General features: G+C 49.7%; 5 protein-coding genes across 5 annotated transcripts; 2 read left to right on the top strand and 3 right to left on the bottom strand.

Moving 5' to 3' along the window:
- Nucleotides 1–33: 33 nt before the first annotated feature.
- Nucleotides 34–3115, bottom strand: DEU56DRAFT_957197 (kinase-like domain-containing protein; the record flags this gene model as incomplete). The annotated part of the gene is made up of 3 exons (XM_041359260.1): nt 2026–3115; nt 736–1978; nt 34–683 (listed from the first exon to the last, which is right to left on the bottom strand). Exons 1-3 carry the CDS (start codon nt 2935–2937, stop codon nt 34–36), a joined length of 2805 nt encoding a protein of 934 aa, XP_041205682.1. The 5' UTR covers nt 2938–3115.
- Nucleotides 3116–3510: 395 nt separating this feature from the next.
- DEU56DRAFT_957191 (uncharacterized protein) lies at nt 3511–5496 on the top strand (the record flags this gene model as incomplete). Its single annotated transcript, XM_041359259.1, has 5 exons — nt 3511–3768; nt 3823–4013; nt 4067–4390; nt 4451–4470; nt 4521–5496. Coding segments are annotated over 5 exons (1314 nt in total), but the record flags the coding sequence as incomplete, so codon positions are not given.
- On the bottom strand, nt 5286–7740 carry DEU56DRAFT_505126 (MFS general substrate transporter). The gene is made up of 16 exons (XM_041346556.1): nt 7597–7740; nt 7519–7532; nt 7332–7469; nt 7254–7280; nt 7176–7204; nt 7073–7121; nt 6930–7007; nt 6794–6878; nt 6389–6741; nt 6239–6335; nt 5990–6182; nt 5881–5938; nt 5800–5831; nt 5733–5750; nt 5613–5680; nt 5286–5552 (listed from the first exon to the last, which is right to left on the bottom strand). The coding sequence occupies exons 1-16, from the start codon at nt 7600–7602 to the stop codon at nt 5451–5453; spliced, it is 1347 nt and encodes a 448-aa protein (XP_041205680.1). The 5' UTR covers nt 7603–7740; the 3' UTR covers nt 5286–5450.
- A 128-nt stretch (nt 7741–7868) lies between these two features.
- DEU56DRAFT_818698 (uncharacterized protein) lies at nt 7869–9980 on the bottom strand. Its single transcript, XM_041353974.1, has one exon. It carries the CDS (start codon nt 9918–9920, stop codon nt 7932–7934), a length of 1989 nt encoding a protein of 662 aa, XP_041205679.1. The 5' UTR covers nt 9921–9980; the 3' UTR covers nt 7869–7931.
- Nucleotides 9981–10024: 44 nt separating this feature from the next.
- Nucleotides 10025–12261, top strand: DEU56DRAFT_891041 (glycosyltransferase family 15 protein). The gene is made up of 14 exons (XM_041356292.1): nt 10025–10381; nt 10438–10790; nt 10839–10978; nt 11032–11041; nt 11094–11124; nt 11184–11236; nt 11286–11359; nt 11413–11433; nt 11487–11528; nt 11580–11672; nt 11725–11825; nt 11875–11956; nt 12005–12091; nt 12143–12261. The coding sequence occupies exons 1-14, from the start codon at nt 10319–10321 to the stop codon at nt 12202–12204; spliced, it is 1212 nt and encodes a 403-aa protein (XP_041205678.1). The 5' UTR covers nt 10025–10318; the 3' UTR covers nt 12205–12261.
- Nucleotides 12262–12759: the final 498 nt, after the last annotated feature.

Genomic DNA, 12759 nt, shown 5'->3' with positions numbered 1-12759 from the left:
ACAGAGGTGAAATAGTATGCAAATATCGCCGCCTCACACAAATCTCTCCACAAAGGCCCCGGCCCCAGCAACAGGTGAGTGCAAAGCATCCAGCGCCCACTCTTCCCTCAACCACCTACACACCATCCTAAAGCTAGACACCGACCCCTTCTCCTGCACGAGCACGATTGCGCACGTGAACCCGCTTCCTAACGAAGGCTTCCCAAACCCATATCGAAATGTAGGCGACATCGGTCCTGAAGCATGATACATGGGCAATCGTGGACTGGATGCAGGGGTGGGGGACTGCGGGTGCCCCTGCGAAGACGAGGACGAAGACGATGAGGAAGAGAATTCGACTCGGAACCGAACTTGTTTCTGCACGACCGACCCGGACATAGTATCAACAAGGTCATTCAAGCGACATCGGAGAACCCCATGCCCATCCGTCTCCTCAAGGCCGACGATGACACCGAACTGCTCGAGAATGCGAACGGCCTCGTTACGCGTGGCGTACATCGTGTCCGTCGAACAGAGTACGTAGGTGTGTGCTTTCCAGTTGAAGAGGTTGGAGAACCAGCCTTTGACTTCCCCGACGGGGGTGGAGAGGATAGAGGGCATAACGGGTGAGGAGATCTGGAGTGGTGACCCGAGGATGGAGCGTTTGGATGGGTGGGCTGGTGAGTGGAGGTCAAGCGCTGGGGCTGGTAAAATGTTAATATTTTAAAGACAGCAGGGGAAAAGAAAAATACATACGTCGTGCTTTTTTGTCCTTTTCTTTCATGACCTCACGAGCGCCATAGATACTGTTGCGCAACTCACGTCCGACGCGTGCCTCGTTGAGCCTACCACCAAACAACCCACCACGTGTCTGCATGACCTCCAGGTAAGGCTGTCGGAAGTTATGATGATCATGATTTTCCTTATTAGTTTCGCTGGGGAATTGGTGATACTCATAATCGACCGTAGGCTCATTCAAAGGGGCATAGCCGTGACGGTTAACAAATGCCTCGGTGTATCCTTGAGTCGGAGAATGGTAAGCTTGCTCCTGGTTGCGCCCCTGTGTTACGCTTTGCCACGCCGAAAGAACATTCACCCAATCCGGATCAGAGCCCGTCGCAGACTGCATTTCAACCTCCGTTGAGTTCGCTGATACTTGTTCATTTGCAACAGCGGAGATTGGAACAGGAGCTCGGAGGATACAAGGGTTGAGGGCGGGGTGTGCAGGAGCGCCAGGAAAGCGGGACCCCATTGGCGGTGTGCTCGGAACAGTCAAGGGCTGGAACATTTGTTGGTTATGAGCGAGATAGCCGTGCTGATCCTGATTCGCTCGAGGATAGAGAAGGGAGACGGTTGATGCACGCGTCCTGTATTGGGGCTCGGGGTGGGGATTCGCAGGTTCAGTGATGTGGCCAGATTTCATGCTCCTATGACGTGTAGGGGCCTCGCGGACAGGGGAAGACATAGGTCGGACGCGATGTGGTCTGGGTCCAATCGGGGACGGAGGTCGGGCTCGTGAAGTTCCACCAAGGAAAGGAGACGCCAGACCAGGTTGCTGGGGCGATGGCGTGCGGGAAGGAGGTGGGGGCGCATCCCGACTACTCCGTAAACGTAGAGAATATGCATCTACATCGACGCTTCTCTTCGGAGGGGGTGACATGTACTGTTTTGTAATAACCTTTATGCCGGGAGAAACAGGTGCCTCGCCTACATCAAGAATGATACCATAATCTTTGAAAGTCTGCTCGCGGTAGTGTTGCAACAAGAAATAGAACGCCTTGGCCAATGTGCCTTCGCCTGCTGGGCTCAAGAGGTCGGCTTTGATCGTTTCGATGTCACCATGTCTCCCCCAGATGACGCGGAGAGATTCCAAAAGATCAGGGTCAATACGGGCCGCTGACGGCAGGGGAAGAGCCAATTCAACGACAGAGGGAGCTGGAACATAGACAATCCCAGGTGTTGATTTGTTGAACCAAGGGTGGGCCATGATTTCGGGAATCTGAGGGGGTTTGATGACATTGAGAACAGCAAAGAGCTGCTACTTACCGTAATACGACGGTTGACATCTACTACAAGCATGCGAGTCAAGAGATCTTTTGCCTGAGGATCGATGTAGGCTGGAATGTCGTACTTGCCCGCCTTAACTTTGGAAAGAAGGATCCGGACATTCTTATCGTCGAATGGAAGCCTGCCGGTAAGTAAAGCGAAGAGGATAACGCCGCAGCTCCAAATGTCAGTGGCATTGCCTCTATATTTCAGGCCATTGACAATCTCCGGGCTTGCGTAGTGAGGGCTTCCACAACTAGTCTCGAGCTGTAGGGCAGGAGGGGCAAAAGCGGCCATGCCCCAATCGGCTAGTTTAATGAGCGGCGGTTTTAGTGAGTGAATCAAGATATTTTCGGGTTTAAGATCACGGTGAATGATAGAGAAAGTGTGGGCGTAGTTTAGTCCATAGACGATCTGCTTGAAAAAGGAGAGAGCTTCTAGAGGAGGGAGCCTTCCGCGGTTGACAAGGAAGTCAAAGAGCTCGCCACCTTCTACGTACTCGAGTACGAGGTAAAGTTCCTTCTCGCCTTCGAAAACATCGTAGATCCGGAGGATGTTTGGGTGGTTCATGAGTTTCATCATGATAATTTCTCTGTCGATACCCAACCGTTGTTTTTCTGATTTCGCCTGCTGTGTGGCGAGGGAAGCGCGGGAGTTGACTACTGGTTGAAGGGGAAGAATTTTGACGGCGGCGAGTTGACCAGTACGGCGGTGCTTTGCAATGCGGACGCGACCACTTGCACCTTTGCCGACACACTCGCCAATGATCCACTGGCCAATATACCTTGGATCCTCGGGAAATTCGAAGGCGCCGTGACCTGCGGCAGCCTTTTCTTTCTGCCAGCGAGTTCCTAGGTGAGCGGTATACTTAATGGGGGGCGCACGAGGAGGTTGGTCGACTGTCGAAGTCATTACGATAGGAATCTGTGGGTTTGATTAACGGTTAATATGCTTGTAAGATATATAGATAATGATAATGTCCCCAGCGGTGGACAGAATATAGTATACAGCGTGTAGTGTGTGGACGAGAGGAAGCAGCTGCAGGCTGGCGTCGATCCTCGAGAAGGTGATGCGTGGGAATTTAGATGTCCTTTATATAGTTCATCAATGATTTTCTCTGTAATAGACCTTGTATAAGTGGTCGATACACTATCAGATAGCAGGTCAGTGCTTAATATCAGAAATGGAGGCCCGTGCATGACAGCATCGGAGTTTCGTACCTAGGGAGCGCTTATTTTGTGTTTCACTGGTTACGACCGTGTGGCGTGTCCAAGCCGTGCCCACTCCAGCAAAGTCTTGGAACGGGCTATCCACACCGTGTCCAACTTTACGAAACGTCCAAGATCGCAAGGCTTTCCTTGCGTCTACGAATGAACCCAGGAATCTGAACTAAGTCTGACAAAGTCTGAACACAGATCCTTGTGGATATCTGACGACCCGGTCACGACGTCGACCGTCATGCGCCGATTCATACTTGCATTGCAACTGGCCCTCTATATCTTTCCTCTCGTCTCCAGTTACACTTGGTCCTTTACTACCACACCTCAGCAATGCGCCACCTTATCTCTACAGATATCTGGCTCTGGCTCTCCTCCATACAGCGTTTTAATTATTCCCTATGGACCAACACCTCTCCCGAATAACGTAGAGGCACGCACCATTGTGTACCAACAGTTTAGTGGTGATTCCACCACCACCAGCTTCCAGCTCAAATACCCGACCACATCCCAGTTCGTCGCCGTGGTGAGTCTCGTCACTTGCGCCACATCTTGTGTGTACAAGCTCACTCTTATGTAGGTCAGCGATAGCACTGGTTTTGGATCTGGCGGAACCAGCGTTGCTGCTTCAGTGATGAGCAGTACCGACAGCAGCTGCTTCAACTCAACTGCAACGGTCATGCCAGATTTCCCATTCAACATATACCCTACCAACCAGGTCGTACAATGCAACGCAAGTAGATTGTGGTGGGACCCTACTGAAGTCGAAGGGTGCGCTCTTATCTCCCTTATACTAGCTTCCTTTGAACAACATGTCCCAACAGCACCCCATCCTTCCAGGGTGTCATTCCTGGTGGACAATCCTTCTCAATTCCCGAAGGCCAGATAACGCAGGTATCCAACGAGGGCACTGGGTTCAGTTGGATACCCTCTGTCCGCGAGGGCTCGACACTCATTATAGTCGCTGGAGACGACCGTGGGCTTGGTACAGGAGGAAGCGGGCTGTATACCGTCTCGCAAGGCATATATCCCAACAGCTCATGTTTGACCACCGCCTCGCCTTCATCCACTACCGGTCTTCCTGCAGGTGGTACATACCCAACTAACGCCAGCGGTGCAGAAACCACCGGCGGCGCCACCAGCAGCAGGTAGGCCATGTTGTTCACCACATGGATGGCTATTTTTACTCATCTCCACGACAGCAAAAGTAATGTCGGCGCAATAGTTGGTAAGCTCGTTTCATATCCGCTCCCTCAATATCCATCTCACGCATTCTAGGCGGCGTTATCGGCGGCCTTGCTGCAATCGTCATCTTTGCGCTCGCAGGGTTTTACTTTATCCGTCGCAGAACCGCCCACAAGGTCATCAAGGAACGACCCGTCGACCTCCTCCAAGGTGATCCAGAAGACGATCAAGATCCAACGCCCGGTGAACTCGGGAATTACTACCGTCCTGAACCCTTTCTCGCCACTGAACCTACAGAGACGTCTTCTATGTACGCACGTGAGGACGTCAGAGCTGGCACCGTCATGTCGGGCTCGCGTTACGGCACCTCGGATCGTAGACAGTCTGGGATCACGAGCTTCAGCGATATCCGGTCTGCGACGCCTGACTATGAGATGGGCATCACTGGTGGTAGTACCATCCCAAGCAGCTCCCGCAAATCTCCTATGCCAAGGCTCCGGCCTGTTAATATTATTCAGCACGACGACGCAGGTGCCGCGGACGAGCAGGCCGAGGGCGAGCCAGACACTGTTGAACTTCCCCCTGCATATACTCATATCCGAAAAACAAGTTGAATCATTCCCCTTCCCACTTCATTTACTTTCTTTCCTACCAGGCTTTCTTTCTTTCGTTCGCACCCTACATCGTTCATAATTTTGTGCATGTTCTTGTTTATGATCCATTGCATTCTCCTGCCAGTGCGTACTTATTTCCCCGTCAGAAGCTATATCACTTACATACATCATGCCTGTTGTATATCAGCTACTGTCATGATATCACCCAACTCCGATCGGACGCTCAAAGACTTCAGTATCGACGTAGCTTTATCATATATACGTACACGGACGTACGTTTCAGTATTATACATTGTAGCTTCGTTTCACATGCTCGCTCCACAGTTATGTTACAGTATATGTGGGATCGAATCGATCCTATAGAAGACTTGCCATCGTAGGGAGGCGGGGAAACTTGACACGCTTTGAATCAGACACCAGCTTCCTTGGAACAGACACTTGCAGTCTTTTGACGCATCTTCAAGATCAGCTGCATGGATGCGAACATGATGCTCCCGCCAGTAGCAACGCTCTATCCATAGTGTATTAGCCAAATAAAAAATAAAAGCGCAGCTTGACACAATCCACTCACCCCAGCAAAGACAGCGGCCTTCCACCAGATATAATGCGAAGTTAAGAAAGCCCCGCAAATCGGCGCCCCTAAGCTGAACGTGAAGTGACGGGTGAAAAAAAAAGTAAATGGCTCACGTGCCTGTGAGCGATCCAATACCTATGAACACATGTCAGAACGTCACCGAGTCCAGACCCGCAGAACTTACCACCTATCGCGAATAATATCCCCATCCGTGCGCTTGAGCAGCTTGTCAGATTATATCCCAAGGCATACGTAAAGTGGTTACCCGATGTCTGAGATTTCAGGGGTCAGATACGATATCAATGGGCCTATCATTGCTACAACTGTGGGTTGAACTTGGTGAGTTGTCAGAGGAACGTCAAGAACCTACGCACCGCCACCGGAAAAATAACCATAGCTAATAGCTATCAATGCCACGCTGGCCATTGAGTGCAAGTCGGTCATTGCGAATATCACAGCAGATGATATTAACGAAGAGCCGATGACCGTGTTTGGGATGCCCACGTAGGCGGAGATAACACCCGCAGTCAGTCTGCCAACGAAAGAACCAGAATGAAGAATTGTGAGCTGTTGAAAGGCGATGAGTAATTCCTTATTATTCAAGTAGTCTCTGGCACACGCACTGAATAAAATGAAAATCCTTGGCTTAGACCGTGCAAAGTGGAGTCCAACTGGAGATAAAAGGTTTCGTAAAAGTAACCAGCTTCGTACAAAGCCATCCTAAGCAGTGGAATCAATTATAATGTTCATGTCATCAGCAGTGACTCACGCACCCTAAACACGCACACACATACGCACCATCTCTCGACGATTTTCGTAGAACGCGTGTGTAACTTACGGCCTTTGATTGCGGTGGAAGCCTCGTTCGCATCAGGAGATTTGCTATGAAAAGCAGGCCACCAATCAAGGCTGCACTTGCACGAACACCATTTGCAAAGCCAAGTCTTCCATTGATGAGGTTGTTAAGCATGATGGGGTGCAGGATTGAACCCGTTGACGCCCCCGCAACGACAAAGCTCATCACGAAAGCTCTGCGTCGCTGGAAGTGGTGCGATACCACAGCGATGGAGGGAACATTCGTAAGGCCTATTGCAAAACCGACACCGACACCTTGGGAAAGGAAGATCTATATGACAATTCGGTCAATGAAGCCACGTAGTAACAGAAACGAGACTTACTTGATAATATCTATCTGGCTTCGCCAGGGACAACATAAAGAGGAAAAAACATTGGAGGAGACAGCCGATCTTCATCGCATGGTAGCTGAAAATGTATGATCAGGGACATATTTATGCGAACTTCTTGCACACATACAATGCGCCCCGGTCAAGCATCCTTCCTGACACGAGACCGACTGATAATATTAAAAATGCATTGACACTTCCTATCCAGCTATACGCCCGTAGATGTCAGAACGCTGGCAGGCAAGAAATGACTCAAGTCTATAGCTCACTGACGCGATTTCAGATGGCGTGGAATTGGTCAGGTATGTTTGAGTGTAAAAGTCTGCATATCGGGATTGTCAGCTCGTTCTGTAACACAATCCCTAAAGATGCTTGCCTTGAAAGACACCGTAAGCGCTGGTATATCTGGAACGCGTTTAGTAGTCTGGGCACAAATATTTGAGTCGACTATTACCCGAAGCCACAGAATTGGATCAAGAAACTAGAGAGTGGTTGGTTGCGAGCATGAAGCGATAGATACAAAAGCACTTACGCGCCCAGCGCTGTGCCCCAAGCTGTAAACCCACCTTCGGGAAAATCTGGCGCATCCAAGTGGTCGTCAAGGCCAGAATCTACAGAGTTTTTGTCGGTTTGCGAGGCGCTTGCGGGAGCCTGCAATGCAGCTTCATCACTGGAGAAAGGTGTGGACATGGACAATAGAGGCGACGGGTGGGGCATACTACAACATGCTATCCTGTCATGGAGTTTAAATATTGGAGCAGCCAGGGAGGCCTGGGGCAGCTGTATTATGTACTCACTGTCATCGTCCCTAGGCTCGTGACCAGTCTGACGTACGTCTTTCAGAGGGGAAAACGACTTGTACGTGGTAGTACACAAACGAGCACGCCGGTTTAATCCGCGGCTAGTGACAGGAGAAGGGTCCAGTCTGCGATTGGTTTTTCCATGCAGCCCGCGTCATCAAACCCATAGTTGGTTTTTATCCAGCCAACTTCGTGCAAATGCGGGATCAAGTCGTGTGTGAAATGAGGTATTGGTCGTGCAACTCAATTCATTGGCCTCTAGAATCACGAGCTGTGAAACTTATTGAATTCATCTACGCTAGAACAATCAAGAATACTCGTACCGCCTCCCGTCAACTCGCCGTCTGTCTTTCAAGATTCCGCAGCAGATGCAGTGCATCATCCGTCGCCCTCAACTCGCCATCGACATACTCAAATCTCTGTCGAATCCTCCTCTCCATATCCTGTGCATGCTCCAACCTCCTTGCAAGGACGAACCCCCTGAGTACATTCGTATAGAGCCCAATGTCCAGAATCGGCGGCGCTCGGTCCGCTTGATCAACGCTCGTGCCTGCCTGAACCTGCGATACATCATCTTCCTCAAGCCGTTCGATTATAGAGACCGCCACAGCCGGATCCCCATACTCAGCAAACCCTCTTGCCACAATACTCCACTGCACGACCCCAGGTCTCAACCCAAACTTCACCATATCCCCCAAGACGCCCGCCGCCTGCTCCGGCCGACCGCGCTTGGCATGCAGCTTTATGAAGGGCGAAAAATGAGCCGCATCGACGGCGCGCTTTGGGAGCTGCAGCAATGATGGCGCGAATTTGGAGCCGGGCTCAGAAATGGGCGTCTGTGAGGTGCTTGAATCTGCGATGGCGAGGAGATATTTGTACATGCGCTCGTGATCGCGCTCTTGCGTTGACCAAACAAGCGCTTCCCATACGAGAGCAGTGTGGTAGGGTGTCGGCCATAGCTTCTCTGAGATATCGTATTGGTGATTTAACATGTGCTTTGGAAGCGATGTTCTTTGGGAAAGCGAAGCACGGCGCTTAGATATTAGTCTCATGACTTTTAATATAGTTCTACGAGGGACGCCGATCATGTGGAAATGGTATGCGAAGACGACGAGGGTGAGTTGAGGCTCGTTGCGGGAACGGTGGTAGAGCATCTCTGCCATGACCCATAGGGACTTGGCTTTGTGAGAGTGCTGGAAAGCTTTTTTCCGCAGAGTGAGTAAGGCACGTGTACGCCCGGTGGCATGGTAGGCATTCATGAATTCGGAAAGGGAGTACGAAGTGGGAGGGTTCTTTGAGATTATAGCGCGTCGGAGATAACGCAGACGGGAAGCCAGGGTAAGGGTGTCGGTGTTAGAACAAGTGCGCTTATGCCAAACGTCTGGGATGCTGTAAGGATTACTGGATATTTGTTTGCGTAATTCATGGACGCTGGCTGTAAATGCTTCGTCTGGGGAGTGCTCTAAGAGGAATTTAAACGTGAAGTCTGTGACTTGACGTCCGCGTGTTGCAGCGACGCGCGTAAGTTGAAGGGCGTGCTCCGCTCGGCCAGCGAGAAGTTGGTTTCTGATAACGAGGCTGTAGATATTTGCCCATTGTTCTGGAGTGACTTCCACGTGGCCTGTTTTTGAGAGACCCTCTACCGCTGTTTCCAGTTGGCAAAGATACTTCTCAGTTGTGGCAGGACTCGCATAGCGGGCAAGGGTGCTCAACACTTGCGACTGTGCATCAGCAGCAAGATACCCTTTTGATGCCATGGCAAGACCGAAGCGCATGACGAGTGAGATATTAAGGTAGTTCGATCCACGAAAGAGCTGCTGGCGGATATCCTTGAATGTACTCCGTTGTTCTGTCGCAGTAGGCACCAACGAAAGCCATGCCGAAAACGCTTCGGCTCGATTTTTGAGCCCTTTCGTCTGAAGAACAGCTCTCGCTGCCCGTTCGTAGATTGTGTGCGGTTGAATGGGTATCTTGAGATCAACCATCTCTTTTCGCAATGAGTCCGCAACTGCGTAATCCCCCGCACGTATAAGATTTACGAGGGTCGCAGACGATGTCTGTGGGGTATATACGGATGAACACTGAGACACGGCCGAGGTATACTCTGTAGTCATCTCCTCGAAAACCGACATATCAGGTGCTTGACGTGGAAGAGGCATGTGTTCGACCTCGATGGAGGATGGTGACTGGGTCGAGATAGCGAGAGATGCATTGAGTCTGTTGCGTGCTTGAGACCAAACTCTTGGTGGAAGAACATCTAGGCGTAAGCGCACACGGCTAGCATGCAGCCAAGGTGGTTGGCTGAGGATCCATGTTGCCATGCAAGGTGCAGCACTAAGTTTCTTAGTGAAGTGCGAAAATCATGAAGGTGGCGGTAACAGTAAAACCTGAAAAGGAAGGTATGAATGTTTTCTTACGGTACTACCACAACTAAGTAGTCCATCACAGTACTTGACCACGGTGATATACGACTCCATGACGATTAGGCTCATAGATATAACCCTTCTCCAGAATCTACCAGTGGTACGGTATACCTGCGTTAACATACGGCAAGTATGGGCGTGCGTGATCTGGAACGTGAACGTCACAGGTTCTTCGGTTCCCCGAGCTTCATAAATATTTATAGATTGCTTTCTCTCTCAACCTTTTTCGGCCCCCAGCCCTCGACACTAAGTAGTGCCCGCTGTCCCATTGGGATACAGACTACCTTCCAAAAAACATGGTCCTTCCTTTATTAACTGCAGCACATCGCAGATTTATCATTATTGCGTTAATCGCTGTGGTATGTCAAAGCCATATCCGAGTGCCCCGTCACCTTACCCTCAGCTTCGCGTATAGTTGTGTGTATTTTATTTTATGAGTATGGGACCCGAAGACTATTACTCGTCTGCCAAAAGTTTGTCCACAGGACAGTCCAAGGACTCTACAAGTGTCGAACAGACAAGCGATACCCCACTACTACTCGGATCGGCTCCAGCACAGAGCAAACCATCACCCTCCTTTGGCAATATCACTCCACATGACGTATCTTCTCCCCGCAGAGCCAACGCTACGTTGGTGATGCTCGCGCGCAACAGCGATCTCGACGGCGTGATATCAAGTGTAGAACAGCTGGAGGCCAAGTTCAATCGCAAGTTCAAATACCCCTGGGTGTTTTTGAATGACCAACCCTTCTCTTCTGAGTTCAAAAGGTATACCGTGTCACCATTTAGCGCACTTGGTTTATCATGTGTTTTCAGGCGTGTCAGCGTGTTGACTGATGCAGATGTGTCTTTTGGGCTAATCCCTCACGAAATGTGGGTACAACCGGACTGGATAGATGAAGGGCGAGCTCAGGCGGGACGCAATATGCTAGTGAAAGAAGGCGTAATTTATGGCGGCAAGTCTAGCATTGGTCTGCCCTCCTTTACTATCTTACCTCTGAACCCACAGGCAGTGTTTCGTGCGTATGTTCGTGCAACCCATTCAGGTCGTGTCTCATACTTGGCCATTAGTTACCGTAATATGTGTCGGTTTAACTCAGGGGTGGGTCCTTCGCGTTGCGGGTTCATGAATGATAGTTCTTTCAACTAATTTCTGTGCAGTTCTTTTTCCGCCATGAACTCTTAACGCCATACAAGTGGTACTGGAGAGTAGAGTCAGTCGTTCAGCATGCCAGATGAATTGAGTGCTGATTTATTTTGTAGACCCGACGTCAGATTTTACTGTGACCTGGACTATGACCCTTTTGTATTCATGGAAGATCATGACAAGGTTTATGGTGAGTTATTCACAGTACAGTAGTTGAGCTGCTAAATTTATGTCCACGACCAGGCTTCACGATTTCAATGCCAGGTAAATTAGCATTCCCGCTGTATCTTTTGTAGCATGAATCACGCTCTCAACAGAATGGGCACCTACTATAATCTCGCTGTGGTCGATAGTGCAAGGTAAGCACTGATTATCATGCTCGGTAGCTCGACGATGAACCTATTTACCAGAGTTCATCTCGGAATTCCCTCAATACGTGTCACCCGACAACGCAATGGATTTTATATCTGATGATGCCGGCGATAGTTTCAACATGTGTCACTGTAAGAGCCGCTCAATATTATGGTGGGAAAAAAAAGCAACTGACGCCCTCAGTTTGGTCAAACTTCGAAATTGCGGATATGGATTTCTGGAGGGGCGAAGCTTACACAAAATTCTTTGACTATCTCGAGAACGCAGGAGGGTTTTACTATGAGGTGAGTTTAAGATATCTCTTTTCTGTTCGTGTCGCCTGACCGTACACAGAGATGGGGGGATGCACCTGTTCATAGCATCGCCGCAGCCTTATTTGCTCGCAAGGATCAATTGCATTTCTTTAAAGATATCGGTAAGCTTTGGTCATATCGTTTCGTAGTCATAACTGATCCGTTTAAAGGTTATAAACACGCTGAATTTGCTCACTGTCCCCAGGGTAAACAGTGGCGAGAAGGACACTGCTCATGCAATCCGAACGATAACTTCGGTACGTTAATACATTACGATTAATCTTGGCGATACTAAAAAGATGGTCCAGATTTTGCGCAAAGCTCATGCCTGAGGAATTTCATGCGGTTAGACGATTGGATGTTCGGTTGATTAAAGATAGACGCTACGATGTATTTCTACCGTGCAGAATAAACTATTTTAAGTCGCTTAATTACTAAGTTATTAATCCCCAGTCAGACCAAGGCCATCCTGCATTACAAATCACGAATTTGACGGTTGTGTTCCTTCATAACCAGCTGAGTTATCATGTCGTACCCTTTGCTGCAACTACAGTTCGCATTTTTCATCCTTATTCAATTCTGCTTCATTTTTGAGTTACGAAACATGTCTCATGGCGCACTCTCGGCTACAATTGCGTAGCAGAGTCGGGGACCGGCGGCGATTCGTGTACGCCTCATGGTACCGGTATTCCCATTGCCCACTGGATTAGGGCGCTCTCCACAATAGTACTAGTGGTTATAAACCTACTCCCAGTGCTGAACAATTCTCATTGCTCGCACGCTGACGCGTCCTGCTGCTACTAAGCGTGACATCGTGTGATACAATGCAAATTTGAGGGAGAGAAACTTGCCGTCGCATTTGCGCGCACACCATCATTAAAAAAATCACTGATTTTTGTGAGTAGTTCTACAGACCTCTACCTAC

The sequence above is a fragment of the Suillus clintonianus genome, assembly GCF_016758775.1.
Source record: "Suillus clintonianus strain FC179 chromosome Unknown DEU56scaffold_67, whole genome shotgun sequence".
Taxonomy (NCBI): domain Eukaryota; kingdom Fungi; phylum Basidiomycota; class Agaricomycetes; order Boletales; family Suillaceae; genus Suillus; species Suillus clintonianus.
Note: the sequence above shows the minus strand (reverse complement) of the source record. Positions and strands in the feature narration are given on the sequence as shown.